Below are 22,136 nucleotides of genomic sequence, written 5' to 3' on the forward strand. Positions count from 1 at the left end.
ATATTCAAAGGAGTCCGAAAAAATATCGATATAACCGGGACTATCGATATATCCGAACCTGTTTGCATGTAATTTTGTCCGTGCGTGCATAGAAATAGTATCGATATAACCGGGACTATCGATATATCCGATATCGATATAACGAGACTTTACTGTATATACAGGCAACATCCGACTTAAGACCGAGTTCCTTTTTACCAAATGGTCGTAAGTCAAACTGGTCGTAAGTCGAAATCCATTCAAAATGTTGAATAGAGACTCGGAGGCTAAATGACTCGCAAACTCCCGCCTCTGGTGCCATCACACAGTTGATTGCTGTGTGACAGTGAGATGCTGGCTGGCTGGCCAAAATTATCATACGGGTTGCAGGCCTGCTAGTGCGTTGCGGTGCCAGGTTTATAATTAAATTTAAAAAAATGGGTCAGGAGGTCGTGGTCTTAAGTAGGGGTGGTTGTAAGTCAAGCTGGTTGTAAGTCGAAATCCATTCAAAATGTTGAATAGAGACTCGGAGGCTAAATGACTCGCAAACTCCCGCCTCTGGTGGGTCAGGAGGTCGTGGTCTTAAGTAGGGGTGGTCGTAAATCAAGCTGGTTGTAAGTCTGATGTTACCTGTACCTGTGTATATATATATATATATATATATATATATATATATATATATATATATATATATATATATATATATATATATATATATATATATATATGGGTATATATATGGGTATATATATGGGTATATATATGGGTATATATATGGGTATATATACCCACTGGCACAGACCAGACACACGCATACATAATTTTGCTGCATGGTGGGGACTTTGTGTGTGAGGCCTTTGCCCTTGTAGGGACCAAATTTCAAAAATAAAACACACACACAAACACCCGCACTTGCGCATACACAATTTTGATGCATGGTGGGGACTAATTTACTGAGGGCTTTGGCCTGTGGGGACCAAATTTCAAACAAAACACATACCCACGCCTGCTGAGGCACACACGCATGCGCACTTATACACAATTTTGCTGCATGGTGGGGACTTGATATGGTGTGTGTGAGGCATTTGAATCGTGGGGACCAAATTTTAAAGATGAAACTATAAAATAACCAATGTGCAGTTGCTTGATTTGGCTACACTTGATACAATTTAAAGTTTCAAATCGGCTAGATGTTGACATAATATCCTAATTTAAATGAACATTAACATCCCATCTGAAAATGGGACTCCGTTTTGTATTGCCTCATCCAAACTGCTGTATGTTTGTGTTATGCTGCCCCCCAATGGCCAAGGAGGGCATAACAATGAATGACCCAATGCAAATTGACATGGCAAGCCGACAGGCAGAATGCTTCAATAGAATTTGTGGTTTTTCAAGAGCTTTACAGGTTGTCCAAGGGAAGGTCAAAGGTCGCCGCTTTTGGGTTGGCGCGGGCTTGGCGCCGTGTGAAGAAAGAAGTCCAAAATGAACAATTGTGACTGTGGTTTGTGTCTTCAGGTCAAGTCTGTCATTAACTTGCTGTTTGCCGCCTACACAGGAGACGTCTCCGCACTCAGGAGGTGAAGAACCACAAACGCAGTCGCTCCTTTGAAAAAAAATGGCCAATAATATTTTTACGTTAAAAAAATATGAAAAATATTGGGTACCAAATTGACATTGTTTTTTTTTTTAATTTTTAAATGGTAAAAACACTCAGGTCAGATTGACCCGTGTCATTTCAAATTTTAAAACCTACATGCCTAATGGACCTGTGTGTTTTAAAGTGGAAATGGTAAATCCTTTCTGGTCAAATTGACCTGATTAGCAACAATTTAACTACAGTGATACCTTGGCTTACGAACTTAATTGGTTCCCAGACAGTGTGTAAGGCGAAAAGTGTGTATCCCAAAAATTAATTTCCCATCGGAAACCATTAAAATGAGAATAATCCGTTCCCATAAAACATAATTTTCTATTTTCCTAAGCCTTAAAACTACACAAAATATACCTTATTTTACGTATAAGTAATGTGCTACGGTATTATAATTAAAGAAATAAACTGTATTGTATAATAAAGTCATTTTAGTTACCATCGTGATGGTTGTTGATGGCTTGATGGAATGGAGTGACTGGTTTCATCAGTATTAAACACTTGATGAGGAACGTAACCTTTCACCATCTTGAGGAATTGTAGGTGCTTTCTCTGTGATAATTTTATCGAGTTCCTCATCGATTGTGTTCTGTTTAGCTGGGTTGATAGCTTTTTGCATCAAGTGCACAGATGGCTTGTGCGGGTTGTTTGTGGAGCCTGATTGATGGGATATTTTAACCTTGCAGTCTACACTTTGCCTTTGAACTGAAATTCTCGTCGTCTACCTGTCTCTTTAATGTTTAAACCACCTCCTCTCACTGCTGCCTTCTTGACCAATCACGTGGCTTTAACCGAAGACCGGGGGCGGGGAATAGAGGACAAAAACAGTCGGCTGCTAATTTGTTGTTAGAAGAACGGGCTAATTCGCGAAAGACACATCAGTCATTGAGGCAGCTCCATGTACGAAAAAAGTTTGTATGCCAAGGTAAAGTTTTCATAAATTTAACGTTCGTAAACCGAAAAGTTCATAAGGCGAAAAGTTCGGAAGCCAAGGGGTTCGTAAACCGAGTTATCACTGTATTTGGGTCAAACTGACCCGTGTTGTAAGGTTGGAAAATTGAGATGCGAAATCTCCCCAGGACTTTTTTTAATTTTATTTATTTTAAGAGAGGGAAGAATAAACAGTCAAGGTCAAATTGACTGATATTTTTTTAAATATTAAAATCTGAAGAAAAATAAACAAAGATAAAAAAAATGAATCATGGAAAATATCTTCTGGTGACGATCAAAAACCTGCTGGATGCATTCAATTGATTTTTTTTCACACAAATCTGCTGACAGCTTTTTATACCTCTACACTTTGGCTTCAACCGACCCATCTTTTAAAATTATTAAATAAAAATGACATTCTGGGAAAATCTGTTTTGGCCAAAAACGTAAAATATACAAAACTGAAAGCAAACCTGCAACGTGTCTGCGTGCAGGTTTGCCTTGTCGTCCATGGACATGGAGCAGAGGGACTACGACTCCAGAACGGCTCTTCACGTGGCTGCGGCTGAGGGTAGCGGACACAAACGCAACATGACAGCATTCGCTTGACATCCGTCACTCAAAGCCTCACGAACACACGAGAAAGGTGTTTTTGAGCTGGAAAAAAAACAGGCATTTAGCATAAAAAGGAATGACCATTTTTAGTAAGGCGTTTTTGACATGAAAAAAAAAACCCACCATGTATAGGAGGGGGTGTCTAGGTGAAAAAAACAACCATGTATAATAAGGTGTTTTTAGCCCGAAAAAAAACGTGCATATCTAGTAAGGCATTTTGAGCTGAAAAAAATGAACATGTATAGTAGGTGTTTTTAGCCAAAAAAAACGACCATGTATAGTAAGGGGTTTTTAGGCGAAAAAAAAACGACTATGTATATTAAGGCATTTTTAGCCCAAAAAATGACCATGTATACAGTAAGGCGTTTTTAACCGTAAAAAAAGACCATGTATAGTAAGGCGTTTTTAACCGTAAAAAAGACCATGTATAGTAAGGCGTTTTTAACCGTAAAAAAAGACCATGTGTAGTAAGCCGTTTTTAGCCGTAAAAAAACGACCATGTATAGTAAGGCATTTTTAGCTGTAAAAAAACGACCATGTATAAGGCGTTTTTAGCCTGAAAAAAATGACGATGTATAGGAAGGCGTTTTTAGCCGTAAAAAACGACCATGTATAGTAAGAGGTTTTTAACCATAAAAAAGACCATGTATAGTAAGGTGTTTTTAACCGTAAAAAACTACCATGTATAGTAAGGCGTTTTTCACTGTAAAAAAACAACCATGTATAGTAAGGCGTTTTTAACCGTAAAAAAAGACCATGTGTAGTAAGCCGTTTTTAACCGTAAAAAAAGGACAATGTATAGTAAGGCATTTTTAGTTGAAAAAAACGACCATGTATAGTAAGGCGTGTTTAACCGTAAAAAAAGACCATGTTTAGTAAGCCGTTTTTAGCCGAAAAAAATGACCATGTATAGTAAGGCGTTTTTAGCCGTAAAAAACGACCATGTATATAGTAAGGCGTTTTTAACCTGAAAAAAACTGACCATGTATAGTAAGGCATTTTTAGCCGTAAAAAAAGGACCATGTATAGTAAGCCATTTTTAGTTGAAAAAAACGACCATGTATAGTAAGGCATTTTTAGCCGAAAAAAACGACCATGTATAAGTAAGGCGTTTTTAACCTGAAAAAAACCGACCATGTATAATAGTAAGGCATTTTTAGCCGTAAAAAAAGGACCATGTATATTAAGGCGTTTTTGACGTGAAAAAAAACGACCATGTATAGATATAGTAAGGCGTTTTAGGCGAAAAAAACAACCATGTATAGTAAGGCGTTTTTAGCTGAAAAAATGACCATGGAAAGTAAAGTGTTTTTGGCCTGGAAAAAAAACAACCATGTATAGTAAGGCGTTTTTAGGTGAAAAAAACGACCATGTATATATGGTAAGGTGTTTTTAGCCCGAAAAAAACTAACATGTCTAGTACGGCATTTTTCAGCAATTTTAATGGGGATGTAGCTCAGTGGTAGAGTGCGTGCTTTGCATGTATGATGTCCTGGGTTCAATCCCCAGCATCTCCACTTAGATTGCTTGATTTTTTTTATGGAAAAAAAACAAAAAAAATAACCATGTATAGTAATGCGTTTTTAGCCGAAAAAAAACCCACCACATATAGTAAGCGTTTTTTTTTTCCTGAAAAAAACTACCATCTATAGGAGCTGCTTTACCCCATTAAATGGGAATGTAGCTCAGTAGTAGCCTGCTTTGCATGTATCATATTCTGGTTTCAATCTCCAGCATCTCCCCTTAGCAATTTTGATTTTTTACGAAAAAAAACGATGTTTTTGACTGAAAAAAACAAACATGTATAATAAGGCATTTTTAGCCAAAAAACAACAACCATGTATATAGTAAGGCATTTTTAGGCTAAAAAAAACACCATGGCATTTTTAGCCGGGAAAAAACGACCATGTTATAGTATGGCATTTTTAGCAAAAAAAACAACCATGTATAAAAATGTGTTTTTAGCCCGAAAAAAACCCACCATGTATAGTAAGGCGTTTTTACGCGGAAAAAAAAACAACCAGGTATAGTAAGGCATTTTTAGCTGAAAAAGATGATCATGTATAAAAAGGTGTTTTTAGCCCGAAAAAAACGACCATGAAAAGTAAGGCGTTTTTGACCTGAAAAAAATCACACCATGTATAGTAAGGTGTTTTAGCCTGAAAAAAACCACAATGTATAGTTGGGCATTTTTAGCCAAAAAAAATACTATGTATAGTAAGGTGTTTTCAGGTGAAAAAAATAATATGTATAGTCAGGCTTTTTTTACGGCGAAAAAAACCACCGTGGCGTAAGGCGGAAGGCGCTTTTAGCCGAAAAAAACGACCATGTGTATATATACTAAGGCATTTTTGACCCCAAAAAATACCCGCCATATAGTCAGGCGTTTTTGCTGAGAAAAAACGACCATGTATAGTAAGGCGTTTTTGACCTAAAAGCATTTTGAGCCGAAAAAAACGACCATGTATAATAATAATAATAATAATACATTTAATTTATAATAAGGCGTTTTTGACCTGAAAAAAAAGACCATGTATAATAAGGCGTTTTGACCTGAAAAAAAAGACCATGTAAAGTAAGGCATTTTTAGCCGAAAAAAACAACCATGTATAGTAAGCCGTTTTTAGGCAAAAAAAAAAAAAAAAAAAAAAAAAACACTATGGATATTAAGGCATTTTGAGCCGAAAAAAACGACCATGTATAATAAGGTGTTTTTGACCTGAAAAAAAAGACCATGTATAGTAAGGCATTTTTAGCCCACAAAAAAGAGCATGTATAGTAAGCCGTTTTTAGGCAAAAAAAAAACACTATGGATATTAAGGCATTTTGAGCCGAAAAAAACGACCATGTATAATAAGGCGTTTTTGACCTGCAAAAAAGACAATGTATAGTAAGGTGTTTTTTAGGCGAAAAAAACGACCATGCATAGTAAGGCAAAGAAGTACAGATGACGGCTGAAGAAACCTTTTCATCGATGGACCACTCCTGTACGACTGAGAGCTAACACAGACGTATAGGAAGGCATTATTAGCTGAAAAAAATTACCATGTTTATAGTAAGGCGTTTTTAGTCGAAAAAACCACCATGCATAGTAAGGCTTTATTAGCTGAAAAAAATGACCATGTAAAGCACAGGTGTCAAAGTCAAGGCCCGCGGGCCAAATCCGGCCCACCACATCATTTTTTTCGGCCTGCGAAAGCAAATCAAACTTGTTAAATTCCATGATGATTGCTAAAATCTGAGCCAAAATTTCATATTTTTGGATGTCAACCACAATAAAAGTCATTATTCTTGACTTCAGATTTGAAAACGAGTTATTCATTAATTTGCTGTGTGCTCTATATGTAATATTTGAAGGGATTTAAACATTTTAATGGGTTCCCCAAACTCATAACGGCCCTCGAGAGGAAATCATAACTACAATGTGGCCCGCGGCAAAAAATGACTTTGACACCCCTGATGTAAAGTAAGGTGTTTTTAGCCCGAAAAAAAATCGACCATGTGTAGTAAGGAGTTTTTGACACGAAAAAAAACGACCATGTATAGAGTAAGGCGTTTTTAGCTGAAGAAAAACGACGTAGTATAGTAAGGCATTTTTAACCGAAAAAAAAAACAAAAAACAATCTAGTATAGTAAGGTGTTTTTAGCACACAAAAAAGACCATGTGTGGTAATGCGTTTTAAGCAGGAAAAAAAGACAAACAAGACACAAACCCGATCGAGCATGCTCACCAGTCCAACAGCAAGCCAAAGAAAGAGCGTGGCCAACGTTGGTCGATCAACTTGTGCTTGCAGGTCACACAGAGGTGGTGCGTTTCCTGCTGGACGCTTGCAAAGTCAACCCGGTCCCCAGAGACAGGTGGGTGTCCAGGTGTCCACAAAAAATCCACACACCCTCTGTCCAAATACCCTAAGAGGAAGATCAATTCCAAATTCCCCAACTTTTTCCACCAAAATCTGACCTTCAATTGCGCAGGTGGGGGAACACACCGATGGACGAGGCCGTCCACTTCGGCCATCACGACGTGGTGGCCGTCTTGCAGCCGCACGCCGACAAGAAGAGGGTGGCCGATGCATCAAGTGACGACGTGAGTGCTGAGAAAAGTTTGGACAGTTTGCTGTAGAAGCGCCAGCACTTCGCTACGTTTGTCATCGCCAATGATCTCAGTGGAAATGTCTCTGTCTGTATTTTCTTGTGAATAAATGACTTTTATTGTGGTTTGTATTGGACAATTTCATATATTGGTTGGGACTTTAGCAAGCATCGTGGCCCTTGACATGCTTGATTTGCTTTCACGGGCCAAAAAAATGATGTGGAGTGCCAGATTTGGCCCCCGGGCTTTGACTTTGACACCTGTGTTATACAAAATACAATCATGGCCGAACGAACAGCGGTTGTGCCCCAATTGAAACAATGCGACAAAATTAGGAAAATCGACAATAGGAGATTTTCATCAACAGGGTTTTACATCTGGATTGGAAAATGAGATATTGCTTGAGAAATATTATTAAAAAACAGAATATAAGGGAGAATGATAGAACGTTGTCTGACTAACCAATCCATTTGGCCAAACCTTGCCTGACGTCCATTTTGGAAAATTGTCATCATACAAATAATCCACCTGCTCCAGAAGTTTCATCTCCAGTTGCTGGATTTTCTCCCACTGGCTCATTCTGAACACAAAAAAAATGCAGCGTCTTGTTAATAAATAAAGTTTTTTTGTAAAGATAAAGATTTATGCGCCCGTCATTTACCTTTTTGTGTTCTCTCGTCGGTGTCATTCAACACCAGCACTTCAGATCCAGGAAGTCTTTTCGTTTTGCACTCAGAAAGCCGCTCGTATTTACACAGAGTGACATTTTGCCGTTGTTTAGATATACTTTTATCAGCAACCATGCAAAAAAAACACGTTTAGACATACTCAATCGTGTATAATTGAGTTATTTTACAATACAGTACCGTACTGTATTTGGAAACGACGTTTGGAGGGCAGGCCTTCGGTGCTATTGGTGGCGCTGTTGCTGATTTTTTTTTTCGACCGATGAAGAATCAGTGTTTGACAGTTAATGTTTAAAAAAACGCGAAATGTGAGCTATTTATAAATGTGTATGTAGATTAAAATCGGTTTCAGTAATGTGAGATATTTATAAAATGTGTACATAAAAAAAACTAAACCGCCGCCGGTGTCGAAACCGTGGCGGAAAAGCACTCCCGTTGGCTTTTGCAAGATACGTAAATGCGTCCGCCATTTTGCATGTGGCACACCGGTCCGTAAACAGTGAAATGAACTTCATAAAAAACGCCAGCCTTCACACAGTACAAAGTTAGAGCCTGTAATATACACACACTCATCTAACTGGGAAACAGAACAAAAAGGAATCCACCTGCCTTTTAACATTCTACATTTTTCAATATTCATTCTCATCTGTTACTTTTCACCAATAGCAAAGACAAAATGAGCAAGTTGAGTTACTATTTTTACACTCAGTTTCGGCTGAGTGATCCAGTCAAGTGATTTGATATAATTAGTCCGTACCAAGTTTGGATCCCATGAATTACATGCTCACTAAAAAAGCTTTACAGTTCAAAATACCAAAATCACTTAAAGGATAACCGGCACTTTTTCTGTTTCCTTACTGATATTAGAAAAACGTTTTATAGCATCTAAAATACCCAAAACGCACAGGCTGATATTTTTAGTCAAATGCAAAACACCAATAAACATGACTTAAAGTGTCCCAAAACTGCCACAAAATGAGCTTAGAACTGGGCAGATTCAGAAAGTCCCGCCCCCTTGTTCGTGACATCACTATTGGTCACACACTGCCTTGCTCCAGAATCAAAACAATGGCTTCAGTGTTCAGTTTCGGAGAAGATGTTTTCTTGTTACTCATCCAGTTATGAATATGATTCAAATAGTTCTGAAGAGGAAATCATAAATGTTTGCAATCTATTAAAAAAGTCCTTCCGTATCAATTCGAGCCGTCTGGACTCCAATGTAGCGCCAAGAAAATGCACAAGATGGCGCACAAGCTCGATTGGAAATGGGTTGATTTGTCTGCTGGGAATTTGTGTAAACTTACACGTTCTTTATGCGTGGTACCGCAATTGGGTGCGAAACACAATGATTCACCATGGCGTTATGTAGTGTTCCTTCTAATTTTGCGATCAACACGGTATTTTCAGATGAAAAAAAGTACCCTAAATGCATTGTGTCTCTCTTTCTCCTTCAGGGGCGTTCCTTCAGTGACGTCACTTCAGGCATCGTCATCAACTCGAAAAGAAGACTTCCTGAATATTCAGCACAAGTCTTAAAACGTAAAATATAGCTATATGTGGTGAAATCATTGTAGGTGTCGGTTGTCCTTGAAAACTCTTGTTGACCCATCACCCACGCGTCAAGCCCAACTAAATTAAAAGATTCATTTTATGCATGGAAGTGGAAACGACATACACAGATCTTCATACTTGTAGACCAACCTTCAGTCGGGTCCCGAAACGCTGCAGACGGTCCGCACCAGCATGTTGCGGATTCATTCAAGTTCAGTTGTTTTTTTTTTTAATGTTCACGCAGGCTTGTCTTTCTTGCATTATGCCTCAATCTAAAAGCTTGGAGTGCTCTATCCGTGTAATGGTCCAGTCCGGCGCTGCACCTTTGGTAAACTCCCTCTGAAATCTGTAAGAGATGCAAAAAGTGGCAAAAAAAAGTTAGGAGTCGAACAGTGAACACTACAATTTCAGGCAAATCATTAACAAGCACTTTGACTTTGACTAACTAGCCACCTAGTTATTAGATAGCCAATAGACAGCCAGCCAGCTAGCTAGTCAGTGAATAGATAGCCAATAGATAGCCAGCTAACCAGCTAGACAGCAACCAGATAGCCAAAAGATAGCTAGCCAGCCAGCTAGCTAGCTAATAGATAGCTAATAGCTAGCTAGATAGATAGCCAGCCAGCTAGCAAATAGATAGCTAATAGCTAGCTAGATAGCCAGCCAGCTAGATAGCAAATAGATATGTGTAATGTGATTAAAGTGTTTGGGAGGAGTAAAAATACAGTCTATAAACAATAAAGGTGGGATATAGTCTCTCAATATACAGTGATAACTCCGTTTACGAAGCCCTTGGCTTACGAACTTTTCGGTTTACGAACGTTAAATTTATGAACATTTTGCCTTGGCATACAAACTATTTTTCGGGATACACACGTCGTTCGTGAACGAACCCGTTCTCCTAACAGAAAAATGGCAGGCAGCTTGTTATGGTCCTCTATTCCCCGCCCCCAGTCGTCGGTTAAAGCCACGTGATTGGTCAAGAACGCAGCAGTGAGGGGGGTTTAAACATTAATGAGACAGGCAGACGACAGAGAGTGACAAAATGGATAGAAAACAGTGACATTTGGACTCATTTCAACTTTGATATTTCAAAAGCAGAGTGTAGACTGCAAGGTTAAAATTCCCATCAATCAGGCTCCACAAATAACCCGCACAAGCCATTTGTACACTTGATGCAAAAAGCTATCGACCCAGCTAAACAGAACTCAATTGATGAGGAACTAGATAAAATTATCACACAGAAAGCACCTACAAGGGATCATTCCTCAAGATGGTGAAAGGTTACGTTAATGGTGATGAAACCGGCCACTCCATTCCATCAAGCCATCAACGACCATCACAAAGGTAAATAAAACGATGTTATTATACAGTACAGATTATTTCATTAATTATAATACCATATCACATTTATTATATATAAAATAAGGTATATTTTGTGTAGTTTTAAGACTTAGAAAATTATAAAGTCGAAAATTATGTTTTATGGGAACGGATTATTCACATTTTAATGGTTTGCAATGGGAAATTAAGTTTTGGGATACACACTTTTCAACCTTACACACTCTGTCTGGGAACCAATTAAGTTCGCAAGCCAAGGTATCACTGTGGATTTTAAACTAGCGCGGGTGGGTGTGATCACATGATCAAGACTGTTGTTAGCACTCACTCATAGTTAGCGGTAAGTAGCCTCTTGCTCTCCGCCTCTCCGTCTCCCCCGATGGCCATCTGGAACATACGAGTTCCCTCCAGGGATTCGTCGTCATCGGGCAGACGCGTGCTCGTCAGGTACCAGAAGCGCATCAAAATACTCACAAACCTTCGCCCTGGTGGATGACATGGCAACCGACAAACTGTCATCTCATTTCAATACGGGAATGATCGCTTTGAATTGTTAATTGACCTTTGTCATCGTAGTAGATGCCCACGTCACCCGGCGTGGTGTACATTAGCTCGTCGGGCTGGGCGGAGAGGGCCGTCTTGTGGGTCAGTGGTAGAAGGCTGCACTTTTCCTCCAGCTTTCCGATTAACTGAGCCAAAAAGGAATAAAAAAAAAAAGAGACCACCTTTTAAAGGACAACTGACGCCTTTATGGACAATTTGTGTGCATAATTTGTAAAATCACTTCAAATGACTTCTACTGAGCGTATTTTTCAAAGATTCCACCGCATATAGCTATATTTTATGTTTTCAAACTCGCGCTGAATATTCAGGAAGTCTTGTTTTCGAGTTGGTGACGATTCCTGACGTGACGTCACGTCAGGAACGCTCCTGACCGAGAAAGCGACACAATGCATTTTGGGTACTTTGCTTGGTCCGAAAACATCGTGTTAATCCGTGTTCATGGTGAAATTAGAAGGAAAACACAAATAACGCGATGATGAATCATTGTGTGTTGCACAAAGACTACAATTTGATACTAGTTGACACAAATTCCCAGCAGACAAATCAGCCCATTTCCAACAGAGCTTGTGCGCCATCTTGTGCATTTTCTGGGAGCTACATTTGAGTCCAGATGCCTCACAATGAGACGGAAGGACTTCTTTAATCGATTGCAAACATTTATGCTTTCCTCTTCATAACTATTTCAATCATCTTCATAACTGGATGAGTAACAAGAAAGCATCTTCTCTGAATCTGAAGCCATTGTTTTCATTCTAGAGCAAGGCATGACGACCTTCTGAAACTCGCCATTTCTGAGGTGATTTTGAAGTAGTTTTGGGACACTTTTTTTTAGTCAGTTTTATTGGTGTTTTGCATTAGACTAAAAATATCCGCCTACGTGTTTTGGGTATTTTAGATGCTATAAAACGTTTTTCTGATGTCAGTTCGGAAACAAAAAAATTGTGTCGGCTGTCCTTTAAGCGTATGTTGAATATCAGTTGAGTCTTACATCATTGGCCACCAGGCCCTCCAGTGCAGAAAACTGACATTGGGAGAGCAGCTTGGAAACATGGCAGAAAGCCTGTTGACAACAACAGACAGCAAAACTATCAGACCTCTTCATATTACTTGTAAACAATGGTCACGTGGATGAAATATGATTGTGGCAACCGCTGGATGACTGAATACATCAACTTTTCGGCTCACCGGTGACACATTATAGCAGCATCATGGACGTCAAACAACTTGGTCAAATCCAATGCAATCAAATAGAAGGCTTTGTTGACGAATGGTGCAATCGGAGAAACGTTATGGTACACTCGGTGCATTTAAGTTCTGACAAACCTGTTTAGCCCCTTCCGTAAATTCCTCTATGTTGAACTCAGAATCAAAATAGGATCTGATGAGAAAGTAGTAGACCCGCGTCCGAAGCCAAATAAACGGGTTCGGGATACCGACGACCACCACCTTTTGATGAGATTTTGGTTCACGGCTGTCGGAGCTGTAGGCACGAAGCACCACCGATTCTTTGATCCGGTAGGGGGAGTGGACACATAATTGGGATTTTATATATTGATTTCGGTGGACGCTTTCGTGGGTTGTAAAGCGACCTATGCCGCGTAACGACGACAACTTGTAACCATTTCTTACTATGAAGAGCGCCATCTTGTTTCGATGGACTTCCGGTCCGTCAATTTGGATCACCCGGTTGTTGTTTAACTACGATTTAGGTTTTATCGCTTAATAATCACATACATTTTTCTAAAACATACAAATTCAAAATCGATTTGATTATTTCAGATTACATAAACACATTTTAGGTGTGGATTGAAAACAATGATAGTATTTTTTTTCGTTGCTTCCCTTCCCTTCATTGCTTCCCTTCACACGTGAAACATGGCGTATTTCCTGTTCCTATTCTTGTATAATCTGCTCGTTTGTTTTTAATGTTTGGCTTCATTTTGGCTAAACACACTGAAAAGACTACTTACTTTAATAAATTGAATTGATGAAAATGCTCTTGAATATTTTTTTTGGGGGGGAGGGTTAACCCTGAGACCGGTTTTTACACGAGATGTTGTTGCTGGCGGAAGATTATGAATGTTACCCAAAACATTGGACTGTTGCGCTCATGCCGCTTATGTTCCAGTTTCCGTTCAAATGGCGACGCAGAAGAAAATATCCGTACCAGTGTTTACAGCGGTCGATAGGGATGTTTTTCTCCGACAGATATATCCAAAGGTACCATTTCCATTCATCATATTATAATGCTTCTTGCACACCAACTGACAATTTGAAGCTATATCAAACTACAGACAGTAAAACGAAAGCCTGCAGATATTGAATATTTTTTTAATTCGTCTATCGATTCATTAAAATGCATTTTGCATTTCATGTTTATGGATGTTTATTAACACGTTATTGTTTATTCCATATCGTTTAATACTTAAAATTAAGAAACATTTTCATTCTGCACGTGTCCACTAAGGCACAATATATACACATGTACACACACACATATATATATATATATATACACGGATATAGCGCGTGTGGCTGCCGCTGATCACCCGCAGAAAAATATCCTGTGACTGTAAAGTGTCCTTGAGAGTTTTGAAAGGCGCTTATAAATGAAATTTATTATTATTATTATGCTTCGAGATAAACAAGGTTGTTAGTATTTGAACATTTTTTTTCCTAGCGAAAACCTGCCGTGCTCCGAGGAGTGTCTCTGGGTCCCTGCGTGGACAAATGGACAGTGGACTATCTTGCCCAGAAAGGAGGCGACAAGGAGGTCAAGATCCACGTCTCCAGCGTGCCGCAGATGAACTTTCTTCAAAAAAACTTTGTGTACAGGTGATCCCTATCTTCACTTCCTCGCAATACAGTGATACCACAGTTTATGAACTTCATTGGTTCCAAGAAAGTGTGTGAAAGGCAAAATGTTTGTCTTCCAAACATTAATTTCCCATAGGAAACCATTAAAAATGAGAATAATCAATTTCCAGGTCCCCATAAAATATAATTTTCGACAAAATAAGCCTTAAAACTCCACAACATATGCCTTATTTCATGTACAATAAATGTGCTATTGTATTGTAATTAAAGAAATAAACTGTACTGTAAAATTACGTTGTTTTATTTACCTTTGTGATGGTCGTTGATGTAGTTGCCTCTTGAAGATATCCGAGTGAAGTTGCCGTGCTTTCTCGAAGATAATACCCTCACTCACACTGTCCCCTGCTAGCTGCTTTTCATTAATCCAAATCAACAGATGTTTTTCAACCTCTTCTATTGCCTTAGACCTTTGCTTAGACAACACAGAAACACCCTTAGCCACACGTTAGCTCAAGCGTTCGTAAACACAATTGTCAAAAGTCATCAACATATCTGGTGACCGCTGACAGGACGCTTCCGTTTGATGAGTTTGTGAAGCGGACGTCTGAGGAGAAACACACAGATTTCTTCTTATCTGAGGTACGCCTGAATACGCAAATCGCCGTGTGATAATCCCGTAAATTCTAAAATCTTAAATCTCATTACAGGACGAGAGCTATTACCTTCGGTCCTTGGGAGAAGATGTCCGAAAGGTACTCAGAAAAAAAAGAAAATGAAATACAGTGATACCTCGGTTTACGAACCCCTTGGTTTACGAACTTTTCAGTTTACGAAAATTACATTTATGAAAATTTTACCTTGGCATACGAACCATTTTTCGGGATACACACGGAACTGCCACAATGAGTGATGTGTGGTTGGCGAACGAGCCTGTTCTCCTAAAAGAAAATGGCATCCTGCTTGTTTTGGTCCTCTATTCCCCGCCCCCAGTCGTCGGTTAAAGCCACGTGATTGGTCAAGAAGAGCCATCAACGACCATCACAAAGGTAAATAAAACAACTTTATTATGCAGTACAGTTTATTTCTTTAATTATAATACCATAGCACATTTATTTTTCAATAAATAAGGTATATTTTGTGTAGATTTAAGAAAATTAGAAAGTAGAAAATTATGTTTTATGGGGACCTGGGAACGGATTATTCTCATTTTAATGGTTTCCGATGGGAAATTAATTTTTGGGATACACACTTTTCACCTTACACACTGTCTGGGAACCAATTAAGTTCGTAAGCCAAGGTATCACTGTACAACATTGTGTGAGGTCTCAAGAAGCCATATTGGTACCCCATCTTGACCCAGGAACCAGCTAACCTGCATCAACAATTTCCCGAGCTAGCCGAAGACTTTCACATCCCAAACTTCTTTGAACCGGGTCAGTTTTTCTCCAGCGTGTTTCGCATCAGCTCCCGTCGTCTGCAGCTGTGGACTCACTATGACGTGAGTTCTATAAAAAGTTGAACTTAGCGATTTGAGATTTTTAACCTCCATCTTTCCAGGTGATGGATAACCTTCTGGCTCAGGTGACGGGGAAGAAGAGAGTCGTGCTTTATAGCCCGCGGGATGCTTTGCACCTTTATTTGACAGGCAAGGATGCTAGGATACAATGAATTGAGTTCCTGTTGCTCTTCTTCAGTCATTGTTCAAAGGAGGTGTGGGCTCCCTCTATCATAATAATAATACATTTCATTTATAAGCGCATTTCAAAACTCTCAAGGTCACTTTACAGTCACAGGTTCAGCTTTTCTGTGGGTGAGCAGCGGCAGCCACACGCGCCAGCGTTCACTCAACCTAGAATTAACTCAAAAATATAGAAAGTGAGCTAGCTAGCTAATAGATAGCCAGATAGAAAGCTAGCCAGCTAGATAGCCCTGTAGCTAATAGATAGCTAGCGAGCCAGCCAACCAGCCAAATACATAGCAAATAGATAGCAAGTAGATAGCTAGTGCCCACGATTATGCAGGGCCAAATAGTTGCACCGGAGCTCCGAGGCTGGACATGTTGGGTGTGAAACCGACGGGCGGGCAGGCGTCCCGTAAGAAAAAAAAGATATCGAAAACGTTGACATTGTCCGGCATTATTGACTGGCAATTGGCGACACGGCCGCTTGGGCACTTTCTAGTGGTAGATGGGCAAAAATACAAGAACCAATCAGTTGTACAGTAATAATAATAATACATTTCATTTATAAGCGCCTTTCAAAACTCTCAAGGTCACTTTACAGTCACAGGATCAGTTTTTCTGTGGGTGAGCAGCGTAAGAAACCTTAGACTCTCTTCTTTCATCAGAAAAAAAGTTAATTCTTAAGTTATATGGGTCTGGAGTTATCTGAGCTTGAAATGGGGGCCGCTGTACAAAATACACAATACAATGCATACATATTGCTTCATATAGCGCTTTAAAAACAGCTGAAGCTGGAACAAAGCGCTAACATGCAAAAAGAGAAATGCTGCCCCCTTTGTGGTAGGGGGAAAACATTACCAGAGGTCTGGCCAGCGCTTTATCAGCACCCAAGCAAGAAAAACAAAACCCCGACAAATTTGGGAATGGCACTCGTCTTTATGTCATATTTTCAATTCCTGCATACATTCGTGAATGGCAGTGAATGAGTTAAGAATATAATGTATTTTGGAAACGGTTAGCCAATGCTAACAGTCAATGTCAAATCCCAAAGTCATTTTCCCCGAAAAAAAACAAAAGAATATTCACAATATTGGTTTATATAGCGCTTTAACAACAGCTGAAGCTGGAACAAAGCGCTAACATGGAAAAAAAAGGGGAAATGCTGCCCCCTTGTGGAAGGGAAAAGACATTGCCAGAGGTCTGGACAGCGCTTTATCGGCACCCCAAGCAAGAAAAACCTAAACTCAAACAAATTCGGGAATGGCACTCTGTCATATTTTCAATTCTCGAATGGCAGCGAATGAGTTAATGCCTCAGTTTACAAGCGAAAATGGGTTGTCGACCAAACTGAGCGCACCTGAACGCACCACCCTCCGCTTCCTTATATGTATATCACTTCGTCGTATCGAGTTCCATTGTGAGCGGGCGTGTTAGTCTTGTTCAATCACGCAAAAAAAAAAAAAAAAAACCAAAGACATCGATTACAATGGGAAATGTTTCTGTAACGGATTATGGTCGTAAACCCTGGTTGGACTGTAAATGGAAATACATTTTATTTTAACATTAAAATTAGGCCACAAGTGAAATAATTATTGTTTTTTCTTGCTACGTTTCAGGTGACAAATCAGAGGTTTTGGAAATTGACTCACCAGACTTGAACACGTATCCCGAATTCGTGAAGGCGGTGCGGTACGAATGTGTACTGGAACCCGGAGATCTGCTTTTCATTCCTGGTAAAACACTTAATATTTGCAGCTGTCCATTTTTTGTGGCGCTCCGTTGTCCTCATTTGTGCCTATGCAAAAATGTGCCCACTCCTGTGCCAGGGTTTTTGTCATTATCACTTGAATTCCAGGACCCACCGAATATTGAGTTTTAGGAGTACCTTAATAATAATAATAGTCAAGGTCACTTTACAGTTACAGGATACATTTTTTTCTGTGGGTGAGCAGCGGCAGCCACACTCGCCAGCGTTCACTCAACCCCGAAGTAACTCAAATAGATAGCGAGCTAGCTAGCGAACAGAGAGCTAATAGCTAGCGAATAGCTAGCTATTAGCTAGTGAATAGATAGTCAGCGAATAGATAGCTAATAAGCTAGCGAATTAATAGCTAATAGCTAGCGAATAGATAGCTAATAGCTAACTTCTTTTCCTTTCGGCTTTTCCTAGCTAGTAGCTGGCAAATAGCTAGCTATTAGCTAGCGAATAGATAGCCATTATCCAACATTCAATACAGCATTAGAAACCTTAGAATTTCTTCTTTAATCAGGAAAAAAAAGTTAATTGCTAAATTATATGGATCTGGAGTTATGAGCTTGGAATGAGGGCGGCTGTCCAAAATACAATGCAATACATACATGCAAGCTTTTGATTAGCTTTCCATTAGCTAGCTATCTCTTGGCTATTTATTCTCTATACAACAGCTAGATGGCTAGCTAGCCTTCTATTTATTTGAGTTACTTCCGGGTTGAGTGAACGCTGGCGCGTGTGGCTGCCGTTGCTCAGCCACAGAAAAACATCCTGTGACTTTAAAGTGACATTGAGAGTTTTGAAAGGCACTTATAAATCAAATGTATTATTATTGTTGTTGTTATTATTATTATTATTATTATTATTATTATTATTATTATTATTATTATTTGTGATGGTTTTGACAGCCCTGTGGTTCCACAACACCCTGGCACTGCAGTTCGGCGTGGGCGTCAACGTGTTTTGGCGCCATCTCCCCGCCGACGCCTACGACAAAAAAGATCCGTACGGCAACAAAGACCCCGTGTCCGCCAGTCGGGCCCTTCAAGGCCTTGAGAAGGCCCTGCGTTGTCTTGACCAACTGCCGCCAGATTACGGCGACTTTTACGGTCGCCGTATGATTCAGCGAATACAAGAGCGGACATTTTGCAAATTGGAGTGATTTTGACTTCGTATAAGTGACGATTTGGATACCTGCTTCTGATTGGCTCGTTGGGTGACATTCCGTCGTGGGAGATGGTCGGAGGATGACACCAAATTGGCGGACTTCCTGTTCATGGGTTCGCCTAGAGCCTTTTTTTGGAGGGGGGATAAAACATCAGAGGTGAATGTCCAATGGCAACTCAAGTTTTTGGACACTTTATTGCACAGAGATAACTCTTATTTGTATGACACATTCATGATTAAAGCTTTTTTTTTTTTGTAAACAGTGAGGCGGTATTTGCCCCAATGTCTGACAATTTTCACCGCTTTGATAACAATAATAATAATAAATTTCATTTCTAAGCGCCTTTCAAAACTCTCAAGGTCACTTTTCAGTCACAGGATCAGTTTTTCTGTGGGTAAGCAGCGGCAGCCACACGCACTAGCGTTCACTCAACTCGGAAGTAACTCAAATAGATAGAAAGCTAGCTAGCTAATAGATGGTCATTAGATAGCCAATAGATAGCCAGCTAGATAGCTAGCTAGCCAGCCAGATAGCTAATGGATTGCAAATAGATGCTTACTATTTACACGACCTTAAAACTCTGTATTCAACTTGGTCCATGGATGTCACGTTTTGTCAGTATCGGAAGAGTTTGGCGGTGAGATGCAGCAAAAAAAATGAGAGAAACACTAAGAAATGTGCAGTGTCATTTACAAAGACACACAAATAGCTATATAGCTAGATATCTATTTGCTATGTATTAGCTATCTATTCGCTAGCTATTATATAGCTAGCTATTAGCTATCTATTTACTGGGTATTAGCTATATATTTGCTAGTTATTACATAGCTAGCTAGCTGTTAGCTATCTATTCGTGAGCTATTAGCTATCTATTCGCTAGCTATTAGCTCTCTATTTGCTAGCTATCTATTCACAGGCTAGCTTGCTATCTATTTGAGTCACTTCCGGGTTGAGTGAACGCTGGAGCGTGTGGCTGGTGCTGCTCATCCACAGAAAAAACTTATCCTGTGACTGTAAAGTGACAGAGTTTTGAAAGGTGCTTCAAAATGTAATGTATTATTATTACAAAAAACACACTCCATCACTTTTGAAAAAAAAAAAGGTCAATAGTGACGCTACGGTGAAGAAAAGGCAAGAAAGGCCGACGGGCGGTCGGGCGACTTTTCGTCATCGTCCTTCATGTGGACCTTCGGCTCCGAAGCAGCTTCCCGGCGTCTTCAGCGGACGCGATGAGAGATGGCACAGGGGGGACAAGCACGGCGTTGGATTACGGCGTCTGGGCCATGCCGCGGCTGGACTTCATTTTCTCCAGTCGCTTGTTCAGGTGGTTGTTGTTGGATTCTAGCTCGTCCACCTTGTCCAGTGCTGACCGCAACTAAAGGGAAAGGGAGGGGGGGTAGATGGCTCAATGTGTGTCTTCTGTTTGAATTGTTACTTTAAAGGACAACCGACACCATTTTTTTTGTTTCCTAACTGACATCAGAAAAACGTTTTATTGCATCTAAAATACCCAAAACGTCATATATACGTATCAACTGTATTTCTAAAATATTTTAGAACTGGTTTGAAGAAAGGAAAAAGAAAGTGCTTTTAGTCAACACAAAAACGGAAACGGGTCAAATTGACCCAAAACGTAATACGAGGGTTAAAGATTGCTTTGTTAAAGATTGCTTTTTCATAACTCGGCTAGTTTACCTCTCGCTGCAGTTTCCTCTTTTCCGCCTTGAGCTCGTCTTCCACTTTTTCTGCGTTTTCAGCCGCCGACTTGTAGCGGCTCACTTGACCTTCAAGTCGGCTCACCTGTGCAAAAACAAACAAAATGGCCACCCCGCAAATAAAAAAAGTTTAAAAGAAAAAATAAAGGGAAAAAATAAACAGTCATACCTCAGCTTACGAACTTAATTGGTTCCCAGAATGTGTAAGGCGAAAGGTACAGCTGCCAAACATTTATTTCCCATAAGAAACCATTAAAATGAGAATAATCCGTTCCCAGGTCCCCATAAAACATAATTTTCTACTAAATAAGCCTTAAAACTACACAAAATAAACCTTCTTTTATGTATAATAAATGTGCTATTGTATTGTAATTAAATAAATAAACTGTACTATATAATAAAGTCGTTTTATTGACCTTTGTGATAGTCGTTGATGTAGTTGCCTCTTGATAGTGAAGTTGCTGTGCTTTCTCGGCGATAATACCCTCACTCACACGGTCCCCTGCTCGCTGCTTTTTGTTAATCCAAATCAACAGAAGTTTCTCAACCTCTTCTATTGCCTGAGACCATTGCTTAGACAACACAGAAACACCCTTAGCCACACGTAGCAATGGTCAACTTAGCGTACTGATAGTGGGACGCTAAGTCACACAAATGCACACCTCGTTCGTGTTTTTCAATGATCTTCTGCTCAACCGTAATTTTGTTTTGTGTCCTCATCGTCTTAACACTAGCCTGTGGTGAGGTCTTTTTCGATCATCCCATAATAGCAAAAGTACTCCACCCGATAACAAACCACATCTGCACTCAAAGAAAGGGGGTGACAAAAACTAGCCCGCCAGCCACTGTGGCGCTGTTCGACTGTGTGGTTTGGTTCGTCTGCCGAAAACTAGTTCGTATGCCAAGATTATATTCTCGCGAATTTAAAGTTCGTAAACTAAAGCGTTCGTAAGATGAGGTATCACTGTATATTCGTTATCTTACATTTTGCTCCAATGCAGTGGCTTCTTGCTCAGCTTTGACGAGTTTGAACTTCATGTCGCTTATTTGCCTGCTGGAATCTCCTGAAGAATCAAAACACACAAAATGATTGAATTGCATTTAAAAAATTTAAATAATAAAAAAAACGATTTGCAAGCTTACGCTGCATTTCAATGACGTTGGGATCATTCCCGTTTTCCAAATGTTCACTTTCGGCACTCCAATTGCCATCGGTGGCATTTTTCGGGCTTTTCTGGTCCACTTGAGTTTTCAGCTTCTTGATCTGAAAACAAACATGGAAGGTTTGACGAAGGTTTGTTTTGGTGGCCATTTTATCACAAACAAGTTAACTAAACATCCGTTGATCATCCACTTACCTGCTCGATCATTTTTTCACGCTCGTCCACTAGTTTCCTCAGACGAATTTCTGGGAGGATATGGTAGGGGAGGTAGAAATAAAGTTTTGAGAACAAGCCTCAAAGAGCATCTTGGGAGTTACACAAAAATACAAAAAAACAACTGCACAAGGAGAAGTGAACATACCAGGCGTGGGTGGGTGGAGCCAAAGTTGCGGTGTGAGGAGGGGGGGCTGGGTTGGGTTGGGAGGCAGATAC

The 22,136-nt window shown here is 39.7% G+C and overlaps 4 protein-coding genes, 1 long non-coding RNA gene and 1 other non-coding gene across 10 annotated transcripts in view; 3 read left to right on the forward strand and 3 right to left on the reverse strand.

Moving 5' to 3' along the window:
- glsb (glutaminase b) overlaps positions 1–7,392 on the forward strand; it is a 39,067-nt gene extending 31,675 nt beyond the window's left edge. The window contains exons 15-18 of the mRNA XM_089001897.1: positions 1,498–1,559; positions 3,055–3,131; positions 6,970–7,033; positions 7,151–7,392. Of these exons, the coding sequence (XP_088858023.1) occupies positions 1,498–1,559; positions 3,055–3,131; positions 6,970–7,033; positions 7,151–7,298 (351 nt within the window). The 3' untranslated portion in view covers positions 7,299–7,392. The remainder of the gene's footprint in view (positions 1–1,497; positions 1,560–3,054; positions 3,132–6,969; positions 7,034–7,150) is intronic.
- On the reverse strand, positions 777–7,921 carry LOC148894462 (uncharacterized). The gene is made up of 5 exons (XR_016115690.1): positions 7,731–7,921; positions 7,165–7,269; positions 6,907–7,084; positions 3,034–3,217; positions 777–1,585 (listed from the first exon to the last, which is right to left on the reverse strand). It is a non-coding gene; the product is annotated as an uncharacterized LOC148894462 (long non-coding RNA).
- Positions 4,621–4,692, forward strand: trnaa-ugc (transfer RNA alanine (anticodon UGC)). The gene has a single exon. It is a non-coding gene; the product is annotated as a tRNA-Ala (tRNA).
- Positions 7,922–8,487: 566 nt separating the features above from the next.
- On the reverse strand, positions 8,488–13,059 carry maip1 (matrix AAA peptidase interacting protein 1). 2 transcript variants are annotated; one of them, XM_089001908.1, is made up of 5 exons: positions 12,734–13,059; positions 12,399–12,470; positions 11,409–11,535; positions 11,175–11,331; positions 8,488–9,851 (listed from the first exon to the last, which is right to left on the reverse strand). In XM_089001908.1, exons 1-5 carry the CDS (start codon positions 13,052–13,054, stop codon positions 9,773–9,775), a joined length of 756 nt encoding a protein of 251 aa, XP_088858034.1. In that variant the 5' UTR covers positions 13,055–13,059; the 3' UTR covers positions 8,488–9,772. The 2 variants fall into 2 exon arrangements, with proteins under 2 accessions (XP_088858034.1, XP_088858035.1); XM_089001909.1 differs by lacking the exon at positions 12,399–12,470.
- A 443-nt stretch (positions 13,060–13,502) lies between these two features.
- tyw5 (tRNA-yW synthesizing protein 5) lies at positions 13,503–18,852 on the forward strand. Its single transcript, XM_089002066.1, has 8 exons — positions 13,503–13,630; positions 14,091–14,245; positions 14,797–14,866; positions 14,935–14,979; positions 15,588–15,725; positions 15,785–15,872; positions 17,525–17,641; positions 18,567–18,852. The coding sequence occupies exons 1-8, from the start codon at positions 13,550–13,552 to the stop codon at positions 18,818–18,820; spliced, it is 948 nt and encodes a 315-aa protein (XP_088858192.1). The 5' UTR covers positions 13,503–13,549; the 3' UTR covers positions 18,821–18,852.
- A 149-nt stretch (positions 18,853–19,001) lies between these two features.
- The window catches only part of lrrfip1a (leucine rich repeat (in FLII) interacting protein 1a), a 34,163-nt gene continuing 31,028 nt past the window's right edge, over positions 19,002–22,136 (reverse strand). For all 4 annotated transcript variants that reach the window (XM_089002062.1, XM_089002065.1, XM_089002061.1 and 1 more), the window contains 5 exons: positions 21,900–21,949; positions 21,685–21,805; positions 21,526–21,605; positions 20,522–20,626; positions 19,002–20,201 (listed from right to left, as the gene is read on the reverse strand). In XM_089002062.1, the coding sequence (XP_088858188.1) occupies positions 20,094–20,201; positions 20,522–20,626; positions 21,526–21,605; positions 21,685–21,805; positions 21,900–21,949 (464 nt within the window). In that variant the 3' untranslated portion in view covers positions 19,002–20,093. The remainder of the gene's footprint in view (positions 20,202–20,521; positions 20,627–21,525; positions 21,606–21,684; positions 21,806–21,899; positions 21,950–22,136) is intronic.

This window comes from Hippocampus bargibanti, linkage group LG08, assembly GCF_051943395.1.
Source record: "Hippocampus bargibanti isolate YZ-2025 linkage group LG08, ASM5194339v1, whole genome shotgun sequence".
NCBI classification, from domain to species: domain Eukaryota; kingdom Metazoa; phylum Chordata; class Actinopteri; order Syngnathiformes; family Syngnathidae; genus Hippocampus; species Hippocampus bargibanti.

Bases quoted from the DNA above. Each gene is read 5' to 3' on its own strand.
- maip1 (XM_089001908.1), bottom strand. From the start codon at position 13,054: ATGGCGCTCTTCATAGTAAGAAATGGTTACAAGTTGTCGTCGTTACGC. The intron at 12,471-12,733 runs GTTTGTCAGAAC...TGTTGTCAACAG, and splicing joins TTACGGAAGGGGCTAAACAG to GCTTTCTGCCATGTTTCCAA. The intron at 11,332-11,408 runs GTCAATTAACAA...GTCATCCACCAG, and splicing joins CATCTACTACGATGACAAAG to GGCGAAGGTTTGTGAGTATT.
- tyw5 (XM_089002066.1), top strand. From the start codon at position 13,550: ATGGCGACGCAGAAGAAAATATCCGTACCAGTGTTTACAGCGGTCGAT. The intron at 14,980-15,587 runs GTACTCAGAAAA...ATCTTGACCCAG, and splicing joins TGGGAGAAGATGTCCGAAAG to GAACCAGCTAACCTGCATCA. The intron at 15,873-17,524 runs GCAAGGATGCTA...GCTACGTTTCAG, and splicing joins TTTGCACCTTTATTTGACAG to GTGACAAATCAGAGGTTTTG.